Raw genomic sequence first — 22,300 nt, forward strand, 5'->3', positions numbered from 1 at the left:
TGACATTTACATTTAGGTTATTCCCCTGTGGATTATGAAGAAATATAGCTCCACAATCAGACGTATAGGTTAAAGAAATGGTCTGTGATTGACAGCTTATGTTTTTACAGGGAAGGAACACCTTTATGTCCAAGACCTCTCTAACCTTCAAACTCTGGCATCATCACATTTTCACCACAAGATGGCATTGTTGTTCAGCTTCTCAAGAGCGCTCAAGCAGAACATTCAATGAACTCCTTTCTCCAGCAATAACATTCATTAATTACATTCATTTCAAAATAATAAGTGTTATTGTTCTGCATGTAGTTGCAGAACAAGCTAGAATACATTTTCTATAAAAATCAAACATCAAAATGACCAGTGCAATCATGTTCAGGCTACACTTTATTTACTTATGAGACAAAATATTGAACAAAAATATAAGAGCACAAAATAAGTATCTGTCATGAAAACATTTCCACCCAAGTCAGAAAATTCTCAGGCTTTGACCTATGAACTTAGGCACTCCCTCACATCCCCTCTCCCAAAAAGTGAGTCATAACACAATAACGGAAAAGTTGGAAAGGTTGATATTCTGTGCACTCATCGGTCGATGGGGGACTGTCTTGTGATGTTAACAGGTTGGTCCAAAGGCCTCTTCCACACACAGACCACATCTCATTCCTGCCCTGCCAGCGCCCCCTTACCATGACTCTGGCCTTTTCCTGGCTCTCTGGATCGACCAGTCTGTCTGACAGGGCCTCCTGGTCCCTTACCCCTGCCACCACCACCTCCCCTCTTCCTCCTGCCACCATGCCTCTGTCCACCAGCCACCCCGGCATCCTCCTTGGCAGCCTGTGCCCACAGGGCATCAAAGTTCCCTGGAGCCTGGTATCCAGGCAGGCTGGCATCCAGGGGGTCTCTGGAGAGCAGTACCCAGATAGCGGGTATGTTCCTATTGACGGTGAGGCTGTCCAGGCCTGCCGCAGGCTCCAGGGGTTCCCACACCTCCAGGACAGTGCTGAAGAGCAGCCTGGTCTGCTGGTGCAAGCCTTTCACACGGCGCTTCAAGATCTCCACACACGTGATGGCCTTGGAGACCCCCTTCCCCATCCCAGTGAATACTATCTGCCGGCTAGGCATCTTTTCCGGTGACTGGGAGCATGGTGCTTCCTGGACCTCAGTGGTGCTACCCCCTTCTTCGCTCTTAGGATGCCCCCCCTCGCCTTCCAGCGCCCTGGGCTTGACCTCCATGCGGCTCAGGGCGTAGCGCATGAGGTTGCGGATCTTGCTGCCATCCTTCACTCTAACCTCATCGGTGTCGCTGGAGAGGCCAGGGAATGGGCAGGGGCAGGGCTGTTCCACCGTCCGCGCCTTACTGTAGTTCTCCATGTCACCTGTACCTCATCTTTGTAGACAGACAGAGACACACATACAGAATATTTGATCAACACTGTATTAGAACTAGTGTACAGTAGCCTCAGACTTTTACATAATAATCTTGCTGCCATATCTCTTAATTCTCTAGCTAAATACTCTGGCTGTAGCTGGCCAAGTACCTCCTTAATAAAATACAACCACTGACTGTTTCGTTGAGATTCAATTGGCACATGCGCATTCGCGACGTGTTAACATTTTAGAGCAACAACAATGAGGAAACAGTATGCGGTTGTATTTGATTACAGTTTTATAAAAAAGGCACGCAAAAACAGAGGACAAACATAGGTACACGATAAGGGTTTAAGAATAAAAATAAATAAAAAAAGTATCGACTGCATTGTGACTCGAAGGAGACGGAGCTTCATTTAAAAAACTGAGATCCGTATAAAAAACGTCGCTCAACTCCGTAGAGTTGATGTAGCCTACTTGGCAAACTCTGGCTGTAACTAGCTACAGTTAGATAGGTGTGTCAGCCATGAAGAGCTATATGCTATCTAATTAAGATTAACTTCGTTATAAAACTCACGTATTTACAAAAACCCAGTCGTAAGCATCGCGTGTGTTCTGATCAGCCCGGTTAACACAGTCAAAGAAACTGTTTATTACTTACCAGAAAACATGGGACATCCGTATGTCGCAAAGGGCTCTGATCGTATGACGTTCGCCGCTGCTGCAAACAGCATTAAGGAGCCCCAGTACATTCTGGGAGTTGTAGGAGTTAAATATATGCAATCGCTTTACTTTTTAAAACATGACTGACTGGAAATAACAACAGAGTTTCTAAAACCATACTAAACCACCTTTGACATAACCACATTAGTAGGGTGGAAGTGTTTGAAGTATAATAATAAGTCGTCTCAGAGAAAATATTTGTTTTAGTGGTTTGCTAGAACAATTTCCTCGGGTTATCTATATTTCAGCAGGTTTCGTAAGCAAATGATTATAAGAGACACTTGTGCCAAAGATGTCATAAGTGATCACGTGTGCCAGACACACGGTTTGCGTTCCTCAGCTAGAGCGTCATTAGCCTACTGTAACCGTGTAGGTTCCGTCCCTATAGCGTTTCAGTCGGTGACGTCACTCGCTCTGAGACCTGAAGTGGTTGTTCCCCTTGCGTTGCAAGGGCCGCCGCGGCTTTTGTGGCGCGATGGGTAACGATGCTTCGTGGGTGTCAGTTGTTGATGTGTGCAAGGGTCCCTGGTTCGAGCCCAGGTTGGGGCGAAGAGAGGGACGGAACCTACACGGTTACACTACGTCACATTGGTAGGTTTCGTTTTCGAATGTAGGTTACCAATTATGGATGTTGTGTTGCAGATATGTGGTAGGGGCACGAGGGAACACACTTAATGTGTTGTGAAATATTTTGTGAATGTATTGTAATGTTTTTAAAATTGTATAACTACCTTAATTTTGCTGGACCCCAGGAAGACGGGGCTGTAGTGGAGCAGGTTGAGAACTTGAAGTTCCTTTGCGTCCACATCACCAACAAACTAACATGGTGCAAGCACACCAAGACAGTCGTGAAGAGGGCACGACAAAACCTATTCCCCCTCAGGAGACTGAAAAGATTTGGCATGGGTCCTCAGATCTTCAAAAGGTACAGCTGCACCATTGAGAGCATCCTGACGGGTTGCATCACTGGCTGGTATGGTAACTGCTCGGTCTCCGACCGCAAGGCACTACAGAGCGTAGTGTGTACGGCCCAGTACATCACTGGGGCCAAGCTTCCTGCCATCCAGGACCTCTAGACCAAACGGTGTCAGAGGAAGCCCTAAAAATTGTCAAAGACTCCAGCCACCCTAGTCATAGACTGTTCTCTCTGCTATCGCACGGCAAGTGGTATTGTAGCGCCAAGTCTAGATCTAAGAAGCTTCTAAACAGCTTCAACCCCCAAGTCATAAGACTCCTGAATAGCTAATCAAATGGCACTCTTAATTTTTTTTTTTTAATTACGATACTTAACGGTTCATTTTTACATTTTGTTTCTGTACTTATGAATAATGGTAGAATACTGTGAAATTACAGGGATAACCTTCTATTTAACTTTCGTTGTGTAGAATAATAGGAAATGTCCGTAAATGCGAAATACATTAAACTTCCTGTATTTTTACAGACATGCATCCCCTTTTCACAAAATAAGCTGTAGAAATAAAGTAATATACATTGTAAAGAAAACACTACATTTACCATTGTTTTATGGATATTTGTTTTATGGATATTTACTTTAGTTTTACATTCTAAATGCAGATAATTCAAAAAAAAACTTCTGATGTTTATAAACAGTATACAACTATGCAAGAGAATGTAAAAAAAAAAATGCTGTCTGTGATTGTACTGATACTGATATCACTACATTACAAACATTAACTGCATTCTACCTTGACTCTCAGGTAGAAGACCATTTTTGACATTAATATCACCACTTCAGAAATGTCGTCCTTGTCGGGGTGATGATTCATTGTGATCCAACATTCTCTTCCATATCAGACACTTCCTCCTCTATTTCAAAGTCACCATCCTCTACATCACTCTTCCGGGCTATTCAAAAGGTTCGTGTAATTAAAGACTAGTCAATATTTCACATTTCATTTTGCCATTTCCATTAGATACCATTTGACAACGAATCAGAAACACGTTGGAGGCGTCATTCAAACGCCGAGCACACAACTGGTGCCAATTGAATGCAGCAGCTTGGCACATGCATTGATAATAGGAGAGCGGATAGCTATCATACCAAGGTGAGCATTACCACCAAACGTTTGCTTAATTGTTCAACAAAGTTTAAATAGTTGACAAAATTGCTAGATGTGCAGCTCATTAACGTTGTTGTATTTGCTAGCTTATATCGTGGAGTTTGGTTGGCTGCTCACGCGTTAGCAAGATAGGTAATACTACCCGAGCTAGCTACCAACCCGACCGTAGCTAGCTAGCAGCAAGCCAGCGAAGATAAGCAAAGTTTTTTGTAACATATGTTGACAACTAACGTTTTATTAATTTTGAAGCATTGACATACAGCTATTTAGCTAGATTCATTTCATAACCTAGCTAGCGCGCTAACTCGCTAGCTAGGTAGTTTGCTGTAAACCAATCCCAACTGATAACCTCTTCCACATTTCAAGGCTGCATAGGTATGCTACCGCTGCGCATGTGTCCAATTATTCGCTTCATTCAGTGAGTTCTCATGATGTGCTGAAAGTCTGTTCGGTGTAGATCTTATTGTTATGAAACGTCTATATATATATATATATATACAAATCTGTATGTGTTATACACTGAAAGCACAAGCTCACCACCGTCTAGTTCAAGCGCATACTCCAGCCCCAGTAGAAGGAAAGCAGTGGACAATAACTGGCACTTCAGTTTTGTAAATCCTTGGAATCGAATTCCATCTGAGGTTACAAGAAAGCTGGAGAACAAGGAGCGCCCAACTGGAAGGGAGAGACATTAAGTTATTCGCCTGATTGTAGGTGAAATCCTTACTGTTTGTCCAATGCCAGGAAAGAAGCATTTGAGTGAAGCAGCCAGAAATATGGTGCTGACTTATCCGAAGGCATTCCAAGATGTTATCGAAGGTGAAATTGTTGGTAGTGGACACGACTCCGTCACTAAGCAGCTGCAGAGCCGAGTTGATAACTTGAAGCGAGCGAGTCTGAGGATCCACCATCCAAGAGGATATGCCTGGATTCTTACGGCTGTATCAACTGGTGACCAGGACAGCTACCAGCCAATGAAACTACAGAAACATAGAACTTACTGGTGTTGATCTCAATGAAGAGCATAAGAAAGCCAAGGTGAGCAAATGTGTGAGAATTGTGTCCTTCAAATCTCTCGTGAGTGGAGGAGCAAGATTGCCAAGACACTGTCAAATATAGACACTGTCAAAGAGAAGCCAAACTACCATGTTCTGTTTTGCTGCTACTTAACTTCTTCAATGATAAGAAAACAAAACATTGTGGAACATTATCGTTCCACTGTTATTTTAACTATCATAGACCTTTTCTAATATTACATTGCAAACATCCTACATGTAGCCCCTTTAAATTAGATAAATTGATTTTTGCAGGTACATTTTTGTTAGTCAAAAAATCTAATGATTGTATCCGAAGGGGTAGAGGTGAGTGATTTTAAGAATGGTGGACACTGGTATAGAATGACATTATTTATGTTATTTCATCCAATGCAGGTGCCTATTCAAGATCAACCCAGATAAGGGGTCCAAAGTGGAGAACTTAAGAAAGCAGCATGCAAACAATCCAAGAGTTATTTCTCTCATCTCAAAGATTGCATACTATGAATGGAGGGAGTAGCCTTGCGCACGCACACATACGGGCACTTTAATCCACCGACTGCAGCACGCAGTCAAGAAACAGCCAGATGATAAACACTTGACCGAAATGTTAGAACTGAATGTTTTTACATTAGCATGTTGTAAGTTGCTTTTAAGTGAATGTTTGACAGTATATCTACAGTTTGAGTTCAAGAAATGTTTTTGCACTGGGATCAACATACCTTGTCCTACACCCCCCCCCATATAGTTGTGGTTTAGTATGACAGAATAATAACTTGACCTAAATTTTATAACCAAAATGTCATAATACTTATATTTTTTGTATAAAAATGTCTCATCTGTGACTATCAAGTGTATAGTTCAGAAATGTTTTTACACTGAGATGACCTGATACCTCTCTTCTTAACACACCCCTTCTAACCCTCCCGTTCAACTCCTTTACCTCTCTGCCATGCCACTGCACGCACAGGTTAAAACCTCTTTGGGAAAGGCGTACCGCTAGCGCCCGGCCTCGACAACATCCGGTGAAATTGCAGAGCGCGAAATACAACATTCGTAATATTAAACATTCATGAAAATACAAGTGTTATACATCAGTTAAAAGCTTAACTTGTTAATCCAGCCGCTTTGTCAGATTTCAAAAAGGCTTTACGGCGAAAGCATACCGTGCGATTATCTGAGGACAGCGCCCCGCGTAAAAAAGCATTAAAAACATTTTCCAACCAAGCAGATGCATCACTAAAGTAAAAAATGGCGATAAAATAAATCACTTACCTTTGAAAATCTTCCTCTGTTTGCAATCCAAAGGGTCCCAGCTACATCACAAATTGATGTTTTGTTCGATAAAGTCCTTCTTTATATCCCAAAAAAGTCAGTTTAGTTGGCCCGCTTCATTCAATAATCCACCTGTTTCGCCTCGTTCAAAATGCATACAAAATGAATCCCAAACGTTACCAATAAACTTGGTCCAAACAAGTCAAACAACGTTCCTAATCAATCCTCAGGTACCCTAATATGTAAATAAACAATACAATTTAAGATGGAGAATAGTATATTCATTATCAGAGATAAATAACAAACACTACAGCCAAAATGGGAGCCACGTACAAAAACTACATTCTAGCTCATTTTTCAAACAACAAGCCACTCTTTCTAAAGACTGTTGACATCTAGTGGAAGCACTGGGAACTGCAATCTGGGAGGTATTCCTTTTATATTCCCATTGCCAGCCATTGTAATCAGTGGTGAGCTGGGGGGGGGATCTGGATGGATTGTCCTCTGGTTTTCGCCTGCCATATCAGTTCTGTTATACTCACGGACATTATTTTAACAGTTTTGGAAACTTTGAGTGTTTTCTATCCAATACCGCCAATTATATGCATATCCTAGATTCTGGGCCTGAGTAACAGGCAGTTTACTTTGGGCACCTCATTCATCCAAACTTCTGAATACTGCCCCCTATCCTGAAGAAGTTTTAAGGTTTGAACGTGCATTGAATAACTTAATATACGTAATAAATCTTGTATAAATATACAGAAGGAAATCCCTGTGTAATGTAATTTTGTTTTTTTGCTGGAGTATTCTTTATTTTCACAACCAATAATAGTTACATTGAGAGTAGGTTTTTAATATTATTATAATAATCTGTTTTCTAGCTTTATTTTGTCTACAATTAAGGAGTTGTCTGTTTTTTGGCTGACCAATTCTCTATTTTCACAACTGATACCAGTTGAATTGAGAGTAGTTTTTGTAATATTATGATTATAATCTGTGTTCTAGCTATATTTTGTCATAAATTAAGGAGTTCTTTAGGCTTTTTAGCTGGCCAAATCTTTTTCGCAACCAATGCCAGCAAATAAGAGGATTCCAGGTAAAAATAGGAGTTCATGGCGTAAATTGCAGTAATATACTTTATTTTGATTGAAAGTAAATCACCATTTTATACAGATTATTTATATACATTTTTTGTCTGTAGTTTTAGTCTATTTCTGGCACCTGTGCTGCCAGACTTTTACTATAAATTTAAAAAATAAAATTTGTGCAGACTATGTGCATTGCCCCCCTCCTCTTTTATGCTGCTGCTACTCTTTGTTTATCTATGCATAGTCACTTTAACTCTACCTACATGTACATATTACCTTGACTAACCGTTGCACCGCACATTGACGCTGTACCGGTACCCCCTGTATATAGCCTCGCTATTGTTATTTTACTGCTGCTGTTTAATTATTTGTTACTTTTATTTTCAATTTTTTTACTTGTCAATTGTTTACTTAACCAACAATGCAGTTTTAAGAGAAAGTGTTAAGGGCTTGTAAGTAAGCATTTCACTGTAAGGTCTACACCTGCTGTTTTTGGCGCATGTGACAAATACATTTTGATTTGATTTAATTCCCATCTACACCAAGGTTTTTTTTTGTTGAGCTAAAATGTTTTGGAAGAAAGGGGGGTGCAAAGGTTTTGAGCCCTGTTTATACCTGCTTTATTCCTGTTTCTTGATCTTGTCCACATTTTCAGAAATGTGTCTACACATGGAATTAAAATGTGTCTCATCCATCCACTGTCTGCATATTTTTCCTGGTCTCTCCCTGTATCCAAATATTTGAATACTATTCTTTCAAAATGTTTTTATTTATTTTAAGACACATTGATGCCCTAAGTCAATGGTGCCACCTGTCAATGATTTTAGAGGGTGGGATAATGATTTTAAATGGTTTCTCGGTCCGATCTGTCTACACTTGTAAAGATATCCGGTCAATGCATGCCTGACTTCCTCCAGAGGTGGTTAGGATCACAATGAGTCTTTTAATCATCTACACCTGTCTACAAATGTGGGAACAATCAGAATATGGACAAGATCAGGACAAAGGAAACACGTTAGCTTCAGGTAAGCTATAAAAGGGGCTTTGGGGCGGTGGACATTTTAGAATCATTGAGATCAGCTGTGTGGGTGGTCTTAGTCTAATGGATCACCTCGCTATAATACACCGGTCAATAGTGGTTGCAATTGGCCCAGTCTCTAACATTGTGACTGTATATCCCTGTTCTTGACTAACACCACACACACGTCTGTTGTGCCCTACCCAGGTCAGGGCCTACACAGAATGTAAAGGTTAAAAAAACAGAAAGGTCCAATGAAATGATGCCTTAGGTGAGTAAATATGACTCAGCTCTGTCAATAGGGCTGCAAGATCCAACAGAATCACCTACAGTATTTTCACAACTGCCCTTTGTGAATATTTCATTATTCTTGACAGTTTTTCACTAGGTGGCATAGTGCAACAAAGCGGTACCCACCCTTACTAGTGAATAATGATAACTGGAATATGATAATGAGGAGAATGATAACTGGACTTATGTATTATCATAGTAACCATACACCAATGTATTATTGGACAACTACATTTAAAGTTATAGGACGTACATACTTTATTTTAAGTGTCTTCTAACTGGGTGAAGGGTTTGAGTATCAAACGTTTTCAGATTGAGGTAAAAACTACAATATCTAAGATTTGTTCAGTTTAAGATTTCCATATAAAATATACTGCCATAGCAGAGAGACTTTAGTGTGTATACCCAATCATTCTCAACAACAGCTGGTTTAAATGTTATTTTTCATTTTGATACAATTATGATAAATTATTTCCAGAGCAGCAGTAATGTAATAGTAACAATACATGGGATTTATAGAGCTATTTTCAAAGACCAAAATAAAACAAAGTGAAACTTATAACTTCTATTATAGTTCATGCTAAAAAACAATGTCAATTAAGTCATAAAAGGTACACATAAGAACAATAAAAATATTAAAGAGTTGAGCAGAACGTCTCTATATCTAAACAGTTATAGTGGTCCCTCCCTATTCCCAGCCGATCCGCCCCTGCTTCCGGGAGAATTCTGGATTCCTAGCTCGGTTGAATCTGTCCTTTCTCTTGTGCCGGGTCCGCACTGAGACCAAAGTCCAACTCAGATCGTCCTCTGTCTTGGCCTTGCTCCCACCTCCAGCACCATCATCTTCTTCCAGAGCCAGAATGTGTAGATGGGCCGTCAGGTCATCCAGCGGCTGTGTCAAGGATGGAGGTGTGGCCCTCCGTGGCCCAGACACCAAGGGGATGACAGCAGCATCATGGGAGTTGAGTATGGCTCCCAGCATGGCCCTATACAGCTGCCAAAAGCAAGGGCCTCCCATTAGGAGAAAATCTGGGGTCAAGCCCCCTCTCAGTTTGATCACAACATGGTGCACCAAAGTGCCCTTGTACAACCTAGACACCACCCAGGAAACAAAAGATGGTTGAATTAGCTCTGTTGCTGCTGGGCTAGAATACAATGTGAATGAAAAACACTGGTCTAGAGGTTATGGTTGATTTAGGAAGGGACACCTTACCAGGCAGGCACACTGAGGCTCGGGAGGCACAGCAGTTGGTTCAGGTCAAGGCATTCTTTCAGGTAGCACTGCCACTAGCTGTAGGCGTGGGCCACACACAGGTTGAGGCTCCTTGTACCTCTCTGAATTATCCCTCTCAGCCTCTCCAACACTGGCCCCTCCATAAACCCTGTTACACAAAAAGGGGAGGAGTCAGTGGCTGCACTTCACACACTATCAATTCTAAATTGTGTTTTCTCGTGCATGCTCTGGGCCATACCTATTTGGCTCTTCCCCTGTCTGCAGAGCTCTCCGTACACCAATCCTAGTAGCAGGGCCTGCAGGGGAGGCTGGTCTGGAAGGGGATGGGCGTGCCTCAGCCAGTAGCAGGTGACAGCCACAGGAATATGCAGATGAGGCGGGACACCGCTCAAAGTGGACTGGGACACACCAAGGGTCTCCAAAAATACCTTAAGCTGCACTGGGCTTGGAGCCTAAGGAACACAGCAAGAGAATCAATTTGAGAATCAACAGCAGTGTTTGAATATACTGTATACTATATCATACACATGTATACATACACGATCCACAGTGTCTAGCTGCATCTGGTCTGCAGCACTGGGCAATCCCTGGACACCCATGGTGTGTTCTGTCTGGGATGTATTTCCTAGTGCAGAGTTTCAGCAGTCATGGGACTGGCTAAGTGAGGCTAGCATCATTCCAATGGATGAGTTACCCTTTCCTTATGTTTCACTTTCCATGCCTCATCTCAGTCACTCCCATATTGTCTCTGGTCACAGTAGGCATAGACTAGTTCATTGGACCTTATATGACAGTCATGGGAATGTGTTAAGATGTTTTTTTTGCAATTTTGGTAAACGTTTCACGAAGTCTCGCAATGTTACGTCTCCGATTTTTGAAACTCTGTGCCTCTTTCCGTGTTCACGTTCTAGTCAGAACTTGAAACTCTGACATTTCAGACTTGCTAACTGGTTGTACGTATACATGTGCCGCAATCAACCAGTTAACAGGTCAGACATTTCCGAGTATCCTAGTTCTGATTTGTATTGAAGGGGGCATCTCGTGACAGGTCGTTGTGTAGTCACGTGGGTCGCGAGTCAAACAGGGTAAACGAAACCTAGATAAACTTCACATGAAGAAAACCAAACGGATATTATTTAGCCCCGAGGAAATTGCTTTATCAAACCATACAAATGTAATGCAGGCTACAAAACATACAATGTTGCTCAAACCTAGTACTTCCCCAACCTGCCTGAATCAATTATCAGAAAAGACAGGCTCTGGATGAAAATATGCATTTTCACATTATGATGTTTTTGTGGGGGCAAGAGAATTGACAAGGAGTCAACTTGATTTAACTCTGATCGCTGTTATTACTCAAATTTTTACATGACAAAATTGACAATTATTTTTCATGCCAGAGAGGCTCAAATTAAGCACAGATTCGAATGCATAAATTAAGTGCTGAACATAATTTTACTATCATTGCAAAAAAACCATCTAAAACACATTTTCACCCTTAATACTGTCATATAAAGTCCCATTATTAACTATTATATGCCTACTGTGACAAGAGACAATATGGGAGTGACAGATGTGAGGTAAGGAAAATGAAACTTAAGGAAAAGAAAACTCATCCATTGTAATAATGCTAGCCTCACTCAGTCAGTCCCATGACTTCTGAAACTCTTCACTAAGAAAGACATCACATCCCAGACAGAGCACACCATGGGCGTCCAGGGATTGACCAGGTTTATGGAGGAGAATGGAAACATTTTAAAAGATGTTCACTTCAGAAACAGCAAGTTGATCATAGATGGTAGTAATCTGTTCAATTTACTTTATTTTGACTCAGGTTTGGATCAGAGTCATGGAGGGGATTATGATGCTTTTGAGGACCAGGTCTGCAAGTTCTTTAAGGCTCTGAGAGACTGCGACATTGACCCCTTTGTGATTGTAGATGGGGGCTCCGACTACACCGACAAAAAGTTTGAAACAAAAAAAACCCGAGCTCAATCAAGGATCAACACAGCCAACAGCTTGTCCATGGGGCTTCAGGACAGGGGTGGTGTACTACCAACCCTCATCAAAGATGTCTTCAAACAGGTCCTCTCCAGCCTGAAGGTGCCATTCGCACAGTGCATTTGTGAGGCAGACCAAGATATAGCCTCCCTGGCTCGAAGTTGGAACTGTCCAGTGCTGTCCAATGACAGTGACTTTTATATCTTTGACATCCAGGCAGGATTTCTGCCTACCTCCCATTTTCACTGGAAGAAAGTGTCTATGCAACGTGAGAGCTCTATAAAATACATTCCCTGCAAGAAGTACACCACAACAAGCTTCTGCAGACACTTCAACATCAACAGACAGGTTCTCCCAGTCTTCGCCGCCATGTTAGGAAACGACTACGTTAAGTTACATAACATGGGTGTTTCCCTCAGGTGGGAAGAATACTCGTCAATGGAAGGAAGGTTCGCCCGCTTCGACGGCTTGCTGAATTGGCTGGCTCGCTTCCAGGGGCAGGAGGAGGCCTTGGACTCTGTGCTCAGGCTTATCCTTCATGGTAACAACAGACAGAAAATGGATGCTGCCCTCCAGGGCCTCTCCCTGGGCATAGAAGAGTACCATCTTCCCCCTAGTTGCCTGGAGCGGTTCTTCAACGATGGAGTGGGACCAGGCCCCGGCCGTCTCCCAGAGCCTCTGAGGGTCCTTCCAGACTGGACCCTACTGCCGTTGATGAAAGGTAGACTTCCCTCCTGCATGGTAGACGTGCTGCTGCTGAGGAGGGTGATGCAGCGAGTCCAGGTGGAAGATCCCCACTTGCCATGTGGGAACAACACCTCTCGGCCAGTACGACAGGTACTCTACGGGCTGCTGCTGGGTGGGAGGAGGGCAGACCACAGCAGTCAGAGACCCCCAGTGGATGACGTGGAGGAGTATTACAGGGAAGGCCAGTACCTGACCAGCAGCATGGTTGAAGCCGTCCTGCCCAGTGCTGCAGAACAGATGCAGCTAGACACTCTGCATCAGGTATGTATATGTGTATGATATAGTATACAGTATATTAAAACATACTGCTGTTGATTCTCATTCTCTTGCTGTGCTCCTTAGGCTCCAAGGCCAGTGCAGCTTAAGGTGTTTTTGGAGACCCTTGGTGTGTCCCAGTCCACTTTGAGCGGTGTCCCGCCTCATCTGCATATTCCTGTGGCTGTCACCTGCTACTGGCTGAGGCACGCCCATCCCCTTCCAGACCAGCCTCTCCTGCAGGCCCTGCTACTAGGATTGGTGTACGGAGAGCTCTGCAGACAGAGGAAGAGCCAAAGAGGTATGGCCCAGAGCATGCACGAGAAAACACACAATTTAGAATTGATAGATATTGAAGTGTGTGAAGTGCAGCCACTGACTCCTCCTTTTTTGTGTAACAGGGTTTATGGGGGGACCAGTGTTGGAGAGGCTGAGAGGGCTGATTCAGAGAGGTAGAACGAGCCTAGACCTGGGTGTGGCCCACACCTACAGCCAGTGGCAGTGCTGCCTGAAAGAAAGCCTTCACCTGAACCAACTGCTGTGCCTCCCTCTTGCCGAGCCTCAGTGTGCCTGGTAAGGTGTCCCTTCCTAAGTCAACCCTTGCCCCTAAACTTAGAGCAGTGGTATTCATTCACATAGTATTTTAGCCCAGCAGAAACACAGCTAATTCAACCATGTTTTGTTTCCCGTGTGGTGTCTAGGCTGTACAAGGGCACTCTGGTGCACCAGCTTGTGACCAAACTGAGAGGGGGGTTAACCCCGGATTCTCTCCTGATGGGAGACCTTTGCTCTGGGCAGCTGTATAGGGCCATGCTGGGAGCCATACTCAACTCCCATGATGGTCATGAGGCAGCTGTCATCCCATTGGTGTCTGGGCCGCGGAGGGCCACACCTCCATCCTTGACACAGCCACTGGATGACCTGACGGCCCATCTACATATTCTGGCTCTGGAAGAAGATGATGATGTTGGGAGCAAGGCCAAGCCAGAGGACGATCTGAGTTGGACTTTGGTCTCGGTGCGGACCCGGCACAAGAGAAAGGACAGAGTCAACCGAGCTAGGAATCCAGAATTCTCCCGGAAGCAGGGGCGGATCGGCTGGGAATAGGGAGGGACCACTATAACTGTTTAGATATAGAGACGTTCTGCTCAACTCTTTAATATTTTTATTGTCCTTATGTGTACCTGTGTAGACGTTAAAGTTTATTATATAAAAACGTTTGACTTTGTTTAATACGTTTTTATTTTTTGCTTTCTACTGTAAAGAGTATTTTAGTTTTTGAAAATGGCTCTATAAATCTCATTTGTTACTATTACATTACTGCTGCTCTGTAAATATTTTATCATGATTGTATCAAAATGAAAAATAACATTTAAACCAGCTGTTGTTGAGAATGATTGGGTATACACACTAAAGTCTCTCTGCTATGGCAGTATATTTTATATGGAAATCTTAGACTAAAAACTTAAATATTGTAGTTTTTACCTCAATCTGAGCAAAAATGTGTTTCGTCAGTGACGCTGAAAACGTATGACACTCAAACCCGTCACCCAGTTAGCAGACACTCTTAAAATAATTAAATGTACTGTACCAGTCAAAAGTTTGGACACCTATTCATTCAAGAAATTGTATTTGTATTATTTTCTACATTGTAGAGTAATAGTGAAGACATCAAAACTATGAAATAACACCAATGGAACCATGTAGTTTCCAAAGAAAGTGTTAAACAAGTCACTTTGCCTTGATGACAGCTTTGTACTCTTTGCATTCCTGTCTCTCTTGGCTAAAAGAGTTGAGGAAAGACTGACTTGTTTTTATAAGAAACATTCATGTGTTGTAAATTCCAAATTGTTTGCATAGTAAACTTACACACAGCACTGACACACACACACCCCACCAGTGTAACGTTCGTCATATGGAGTGGACCAAAACGTATTGGGAATGTGTACACTCATCTTTTATTGAGAAGGAACGTGAACACTGAACAAAATAACAAACACCGCCGAAGACAGTCCTGTAAGGCAACACGCTAAACACGGAACAACTACCCACAAACAGTGGCCAAAACCCCTTAAATATGGCCTCCAATTAAAAGCAACGAAGAACAGCTGCTTCTAATTGAAGGCCAAACCAAAAACCCTGAACATAGAAATAGACAGACATAGAAATATACTAACATAGAACATTGCCCAAAACCCCCCGAAACACACAAAACAAACACCCCCTGACCAAACTACAATAACAAACAACTCCTTTTACTGGTCAGGACGTGACAGTACCCCCCCAAAGGTGCAGACCCCGGATGCACCTCAAAGAAAAACCACAAAAATAAACCCCAAAACAAAATAATCCCAAACTAAAGGGAGGGAAGGGAGGGTGGCCACCGACAGTTCGTGCTACACCCCCCCCAATCCTCCTACTATGGAGGTGGCTCAGGCTCTGGCTTAGGTCCATAAACTAGCTTGCCCACCCCCCTTGAAAGCTCATGCCTGTATACCCTTACAGAAGTCTCTGGGCTAAGGCGCGTCACTGGAGACCTCGGGCTGGAGGGCGACTCTGGCTGCGACAGCTCCGGACTGGAGGGCGACGGCGCCGGACTGGAGGGCGACTGTCGCCGGAAGCTCTAGACGGGGCCTGCGCACTAAAGGCCTGGTGCGTGGGGCTGGCTTTGGAGACACCAGACTAGGGACGCGCACCACAGGGCTAGTGCGAGGAGCAGGACGTACTGGACTCGGCTGACACACTGGAGGCCTGGTGCGTGGGGCTGGTACTGGAGGTACCAGACTGGAGACACACACCTCAAGGCTAGTGCGAGGAGCAGGAACAGGACGTACTGGACTGGGCTGGGCTGACGCACTGGAGGCCTGGTGCTGGTTTAGGAGGCGCCAGACTAGGGACACGCATCTCAAGGCTAGTGCGAGGAGCAGGAACTGGATACACTGGGCCATGAATAAACACTGGAGGTCTGGAGCGCACAGCCTGCACAACCTGTCCTGGCTGGGTTGTAACAGTAGCCCTGCTCGGGCAGAGTGCTGGCACAGGGCGAACTGGGCTGTGCAGAGTACTGATGGCTGCAGTGCGTAGAACAGGCGCAGGGTAGCCTGGACCCAGGAGACGCACTGGTGGCCAGATGCATTGTGCCGGTGCACTTCTCCCAGGCTGGATGCCCACTCTAGCGCGGCACTTAGGGGGGCTGGTATCGCTCGCACCGGACTGTGCGCTTCCGCATAGATCGGCACTCTCACCACCACACGCTCCCCATAATAAGCACGGGGAGTTGGCTCAGGTCTATTGCCTGACCTAGCCACACTCCCCATGTGCCCCCCCAACATTTTTTTGAGGGCTGCCTCTCGCACTTGCCAATTGGCGCGTATAATGCCTCGTAACGGCGCCGATCCGCCTTGGCTGCCTCCAGCTCCTCCTTAGGGCGTCGGTACTCCCCAGCCTGGTGCCATGGTCCTGCCCCGTCCAAAATGTCCTCGACTCCAGATACCCCTGCTGCTCCTTCCTCCGCTGCTTTGTCCGTTGTTGGTGGGTAGTTCTGTAACGTTCGTTGTATGGAGTGGACCAAATCACAGCGGGAATGTGTATACTCATCTTCTTTTATTGAGAAGGAACGTGAACACTGAACAAAATCACAAACACCGCCGAAGCCAGTCCTGTAAGGCAACACGCTAAACACGGAACAACTACCCACAAACACAGTGACCAAAACCCCTTACTTAAATATGGCCTCCAATTAAAAGCAACGAAGAACAGCTGCTTCTAATTCAAGGCCAAACCAAAAAACCCTGAACATAGAAATAGACTAAATAGACACAGACATAGAAATATACTAATATAGAACATTGCCCCCAAAAAAACGAAACACACAAAACAAACACCCCCTGCCACGCCCTGACCAAACTACAATAACAAACAACCCCTTTTACTGGTCAGGACGTGACAACCAGCAACACTTCATGGCACAACGCCACTCCCCCATGTGACCTACTTGTTGTGTGTATGTACTGTACTGACATGTGTAATGCACACACACGCACACACACACTGTTGATGTTTTTAAATGTACTGATGTGTGTAATGCGCGCACACACACACACTATGTTAATGTTTTTAAATGTACTGACGTGTGTAATGCGCACACAGACACTATGTTCATGTTTTTAAATGTACTGACGTGTGTAATGCGCACACACACACTATGTTAATGTTTTTAAATGTACTGACGTGTGTAATGCGCACACACACACTATATTAATGTTTTTAAATGTACTGATGTATGTAATGCACACACACACACTATGTTAATGTTTTTAAATGTACTGACGTGTGTAAAGCGCACACACACACACTATGTTAATGTTTTTAAATGGATGTAAATTGTAAAGTATTTTGTCTGTAATGTATTTTTCGTTGTGTCAGACCCCAGTAAGACTAGTTGTCGCCATTGACGTCGGCTAATGGGGATCCTAATAAATAACTTTTTTTATTAATCATTACTCCCTGCGATGATCGTCTCATGTACTCCATCCATTGATCTAAATAAAATATGAACACTGACGATTATTTACCATTGATGAGAAACACATGTATTTATGGATAATAATGTGGGTTAGAAATGTCCTCTTGATTGTTAATGGTCACCTGTAAAAGATGAGAAATGTGTATTTGAGTTTGGTGTCAACATATGGTTTAGTGACGAAACCTACTGTTGTGCATTACTCGGTAAAATGTTACTCTTTCTTTAATAATGTATGTAATGGTCAGAAGTTACCTCTATAATGTGATCATGTTTAGCAATTGAAATGTTAAGGTGAGTCTTCAGAAATGTAAATGATTACCTTCTATTCGTTGTTTATTGAAGAGGGTTCTGTTAATTTCCTGTTCAGAGAATTGACGGGCAAATGGGGCACATTCGAGCGCATGGTTTTTCATCGATGGGTAATGGAGTAGTAGCTTATCCATGAGGATGTACATGTTTGCATCCCATATTGTATTTATGCTTAAAGGGACATTTGAAAAATGTTCAAGTTCATATTGATCATCTCCAGCACCACTCCAACATCAACAGATGTGAAAATGGCACTTTGCTACAGTTGAAGTCTGAAGTTTACATACACCTCACAATTCCTGACATTTAATCCTAGTAAAAATTCCCTTTCTTAGATGAGTTAGAATCACCACTTTATTTTAAGAATGTGAAATGTCAGAATAATAGTAGAGAGAATGATTTATTTCAGCTTTTATTTCTTTCATCACATTCCCACTGGGTCAGTTTACAAAAGTAATTCAGGTAAAGAACCTTTTTTATGTCTTAAAGGGGCAGTGTTGTATTTTGAGACAGGCTTCAATAAGCTAAGTAGCCAATAGGCAGAGGGTAACATAATGTGTCTGATTCTCTGTAATAATGGTATGGGAATAATAATGCATTTTATTTTGTAAAGTGGTTTCTTGCATCAAACAACACAAAAACATTTTCAGTCACCTCCATCATTCACTACTGCCCCCATCCCCATCCATCTGGATCCGATCCATCAGTTTGTGGTGGAGGTTGACGCTTCTGACGTGGGAGTAGGGGCCGTCCTTTCCCAGCGATCAGTCTAAGACCAAAAGCTTCATCCCTGTGCCTTCATGTCCCATCTTCTCTACTCTGCAGAGAGGACCGATGACGTTTGGAACCGGGAACTCCTAGCGGTTAAGATGGCTCTGGAGGAGTGGAGACACTTGCTGGAAGGGGCGGAACTTCCATTTTTGGTATGGACTGACTATAAGAATTTAGAATACCTCCGCACTGCCAAGCACCTTAACTCCTGGCAAGCCCGTTGGGCCCTGTTATTTACCAGGTTCAATTTCACCATCTCCTACCGCCCAGGGTCCAAACCGCCCTTTCCCGCCTGTACAGTTCCGCTGTCACACCCTCTGAATCAGAGACTGTCCTCCCTGCCTCATGTTTGGTGGTTTTGGTTGTCTGGGGTATTGACGCTCTGGTCTGCAAAGCACAACGTTCCCAGCCGGACGATGAGGGGGGGGCCCGTCTAACTGGATGTTCGTTCCTGATTCGGCCCGGCCTCAAGTCCTGGAATGGGCTCACCCCTCCAGGCTTACCTGTCATCCTGGTGCTCGTCGTACCCTGACTTCCTCCGACAACGCTTCTGGTGGCCAACCATGGCTCCTGATGTCTCAGCCTTCGTCGCCGCATGCATGGTGTGTGCTCAAAGCAAGACTCCGCGGCAAGCTCCATCTGTCCTCCTTCAGCCACTCCCTGTTCCTCATTGCCCCTGGTCCCATATTTCTCTGGATTATGTCACTGGGCTTCCTCCATCAGATGGCAACACCACCATCCTGACGGTGGTAGATAGGTTCTCCAAGGCCGCCCATTTCATCCCTCTTCCTAAGTTACCTTTAGCCAAGGAGACGGCCCAGCTCATGGTGCAGCACATCTTCCGAATCCATGGACTCCCGGTCGACATTGTCTTGGATCGGGGTCCTCAGTTTTCGTCTCGATTCTGTAGGGTGTTCTGCACCCTAATTGGGTTGTCGGCCAGCCTGTCCTCCGAGTTTCATCCCCAATCCAACGGCCTGGACTCTCCCCCTTCGAATGCTCCATGGGGTATCAGCCTCCGCTCTACCCAGAGAAAGAAGTTGAGGTCAACATACCTTCAGCCCAGATGTTCGTCCGCCGCTGTCGGCGTACCTGGAAAAGAGCTTGGGCGGCTCTTCTCAAAACCCCTCCAGGTATCGTCGACAAGCAGATCACCACCGGACTCCGGCTCCCCGCTATCGTATCGGGCAGAGGGTATGATTGTCCACTCGGGACCTGCCCCTCCGGGTAGAATCCCGCAAAATTTCCCCCATTTCATTGGTCCTTTCCCCATTTCTAGAGTCCTTAGTCCCACTGCTGTCCCCCTGCTGTTGCACCGTGCCCTCTGCGTTCACCCTACTTTTCATGTGTTCAGGATTAAGCCCTTGTCTCACAGTCCTCTATCTTCTGTCACGGCTCCTCCTCTGCAGTGCAGGGGTGGTTTCCCCTGCAGGCAGAGGAGGGTCGTTAGTGATTGCAGCTGGTGTGATTGGAGCCACCTGGGCTCAGGGTATTTAACCAACTGCTCCACTAACCTCTCTCTGGTCTGTTGGGTCTGGCTGGTCTGGCTCCTCGCTGAGCTTCTGGCTCACTGGGCTTGCTCTCTTTCTCCCTGCTCCTCCAGGTATGATCCGGTTTTGTTTGTTCCTTTGTAGCTGTATCTGGTTTCCACTCAGTCATGTTTACACATACATATTCACGCATCCATGCACCTTACATACACCTTACATTATGACATTTCCACACATCATTCCTTTTTCTTTGTTTATAGTTAATAGTTTTGTTTTATAATAAAGAACGTTTTGAATTGGCCTATACCCGTTGTCGATGTCCTCTCATTTTTGCCACAGGCTATGAGCCGGCCTGTGACACTCCGGTTTCTAGGCCCATGCTGCCTTACCACAGGTCATTATAGCAGGATTAGGGTCAATTCCATTTCAATTCAGGAAGCAAATTCCAATTCACAATTTTATTCTCATTGAAAAGCATTGAGAACATTTTTAATTGGAATGGGAATTTCAGTTTACTTCCAGGATTGCCTGAATTGAAATTAAATTGAGCCCAACCCTGATGTATAGTGTTTTTTTATTTTAATTTTATTTCACCTTTTATTTAACCAGGTAGGCCAGTTGAGAACAAGTTCTCATTTACAACTGCGACCTGGCCAAGATAAAGCAAAGCAGTGCAACAGAAACAACAACACAGTTACATGGAATAAACAAGCGTACAGTCAACACAATACATAATCATTACAGGATCACACTTAACTTACCTGCTGTCAGACTGGCACCTGCTGATCTGAGAATGTTAAGAAAAAAGTATGTAATATTAAATTGATTATATTGCCGCTTATGTCTTTCCACTTCAACTGAGGTGGTCCAAAATGTCAATGAGATACAGAGTATGTACGTCCTATAACTTTAAATGTAGTGGTCCAATAATACATTGGTGTATGGTTACTATGATAATGCATATCCAGTTATCATTCTTAACAAAGCTTCATGCTGAAATGGCTCATTTGCTGTAGCTATAACCCTCGGTCCACATCGGATGCCATCCCAATGGACAACAGTACATTCCGCTGTGCATTATCAGCCATAAGCCTATCATATTCAAGAATCAGACAGCATAGTGTCTCTTGCTGATCTGTGTTTTTAAACAGATGATTTTGGTGCCATGTAAGCCTAGATACAATGTTGTATGCTTGTAAGAAGGATGCACAAAATGATCAATACAAATGATTGTGCTATTTAAGCTGACTGTCACCGTTTGTACTGATGACTGAGTAATGTTTAAACGGTTTTAGACTAATCTTTTTGGTTTGACTGCTTTACCAATGAAAATGGTTGGCTACTAGCAGCTCAATGGAGTATGAAGAAAACAAGCTGAACAACAGTTTAAATTGTTTTGTAGGCCTATATTATTGTCACGTGTTTTTTATTTTGTTTATCAGAGGATGTATTTTGGGGCTGTTATTATCAAGGATATTAATTTGTTATTTAGTTTTTTTTGTCACTGAAAACATCATTGATGTGTCCCAAGAAACTTGAAATAAATGTATCATCAGTCATTCTGTTCCAGTTCCTAATATTGTTCTATAGAAATGGTTATTTTACACAAAATGTAGCCGATTTATTGTCCATAGTGTTTTCTGGTTTAGTGAAGCTTTAAGTGAGAATATGGAGCATACTATTGGTACCGTAGTAACAAGCAATGTCCTTCCTTATTTCCTTTAGGGGTAGTTTATGAAGTGTGTAGCAGTCCATTTCAGCGAGTGTAATCTTCATTAGATAATGGATTATCATTGTCCGATTTCTTATCAGATAACATTTATACACTGTATGTAAGGCTTTTATCTTCCTCATCACATCTAATAGGATCACTTCTCATCAGCATACAGTCATAGTTACTGGTAGGATTGTAGTTCCCCTTGATTCAATTGCCTATGCTGTTTTGCCTTTAAAGTCCCATGAACTAGCACATGCCTTCTGTGACAAGAGACAATATGGGAGTGACAGATATGAGGTAAGGAAAATGAAACGAAAGGAAAACTCATCCATTGTAATAATGCTAGCCTCACTCAGTCAGTCCCATGACTTCT

General features: G+C 43.5%; 2 protein-coding genes and 1 long non-coding RNA gene across 6 annotated transcripts; 1 reads left to right on the forward strand and 2 right to left on the reverse strand.

The window, feature by feature from the left end:
- Positions 1-366: 366 nt before the first annotated feature.
- On the reverse strand, positions 367-2,891 carry ci023 (Alba-like protein C9orf23). Of its 4 annotated transcripts, XM_045695970.1 has the most exons (3): positions 2,220-2,236; positions 2,030-2,121; positions 367-1,387 (listed from the first exon to the last, which is right to left on the reverse strand). In XM_045695970.1, exon 3 carries the CDS (start codon positions 1,369-1,371, stop codon positions 658-660), a length of 714 nt encoding a protein of 237 aa, XP_045551926.1. In that variant the 5' UTR covers positions 1,372-1,387; positions 2,030-2,121; positions 2,220-2,236; the 3' UTR covers positions 367-657. The 4 variants fall into 4 exon arrangements, with proteins under 4 accessions (XP_045551926.1, XP_045551935.1, XP_014006188.2 ...); XM_045695979.1 differs by lacking the exons at positions 2,030-2,121; positions 2,220-2,236 and adding an exon at positions 2,823-2,891; XM_014150713.2 differs by lacking the exon at positions 2,220-2,236 and having other exon boundaries at positions 1,946-2,062.
- Positions 2,892-8,966: 6,075 nt separating this feature from the next.
- Positions 8,967-11,573, reverse strand: LOC106574776 (uncharacterized). The gene is made up of 4 exons (XR_006764904.1): positions 10,652-11,573; positions 10,351-10,564; positions 10,092-10,260; positions 8,967-9,969 (listed from the first exon to the last, which is right to left on the reverse strand). It is a non-coding gene; the product is annotated as an uncharacterized lncRNA (long non-coding RNA).
- A 174-nt stretch (positions 11,574-11,747) lies between these two features.
- On the forward strand, positions 11,748-14,492 carry LOC106574762 (protein asteroid homolog 1). Its single transcript, XM_014150818.2, has 4 exons — positions 11,748-13,121; positions 13,203-13,416; positions 13,517-13,688; positions 13,817-14,492. Exons 1-4 carry the CDS (start codon positions 11,820-11,822, stop codon positions 14,220-14,222), a joined length of 2,094 nt encoding a protein of 697 aa, XP_014006293.2. The 5' UTR covers positions 11,748-11,819; the 3' UTR covers positions 14,223-14,492.
- Positions 14,493-22,300: the final 7,808 nt, after the last annotated feature.

Source organism: Salmo salar, chromosome ssa02 (genome assembly GCF_905237065.1).
Source record: "Salmo salar chromosome ssa02, Ssal_v3.1, whole genome shotgun sequence".
Lineage (NCBI taxonomy): Eukaryota > Metazoa > Chordata > Actinopteri > Salmoniformes > Salmonidae > Salmo > Salmo salar.

Coding starts and splice junctions, on each gene's coding strand:
- ci023 (XM_045695979.1), bottom strand. CDS start 1,371: ATGGAGAACTACAGTAAGGCGCGGACGGTGGAACAGCCCTGCCCCTGC.
- LOC106574762 (XM_014150818.2), top strand. CDS start 11,820: ATGGGCGTCCAGGGATTGACCAGGTTTATGGAGGAGAATGGAAACATT. Junction 13,122..13,202: donor AGCTAGACACTCTGCATCAG/GTATGTATATGT, acceptor TGTGCTCCTTAG/GCTCCAAGGCCAGTGCAGCT. Junction 13,417..13,516: donor ACAGAGGAAGAGCCAAAGAG/GTATGGCCCAGA, acceptor TTTGTGTAACAG/GGTTTATGGGGGGACCAGTG.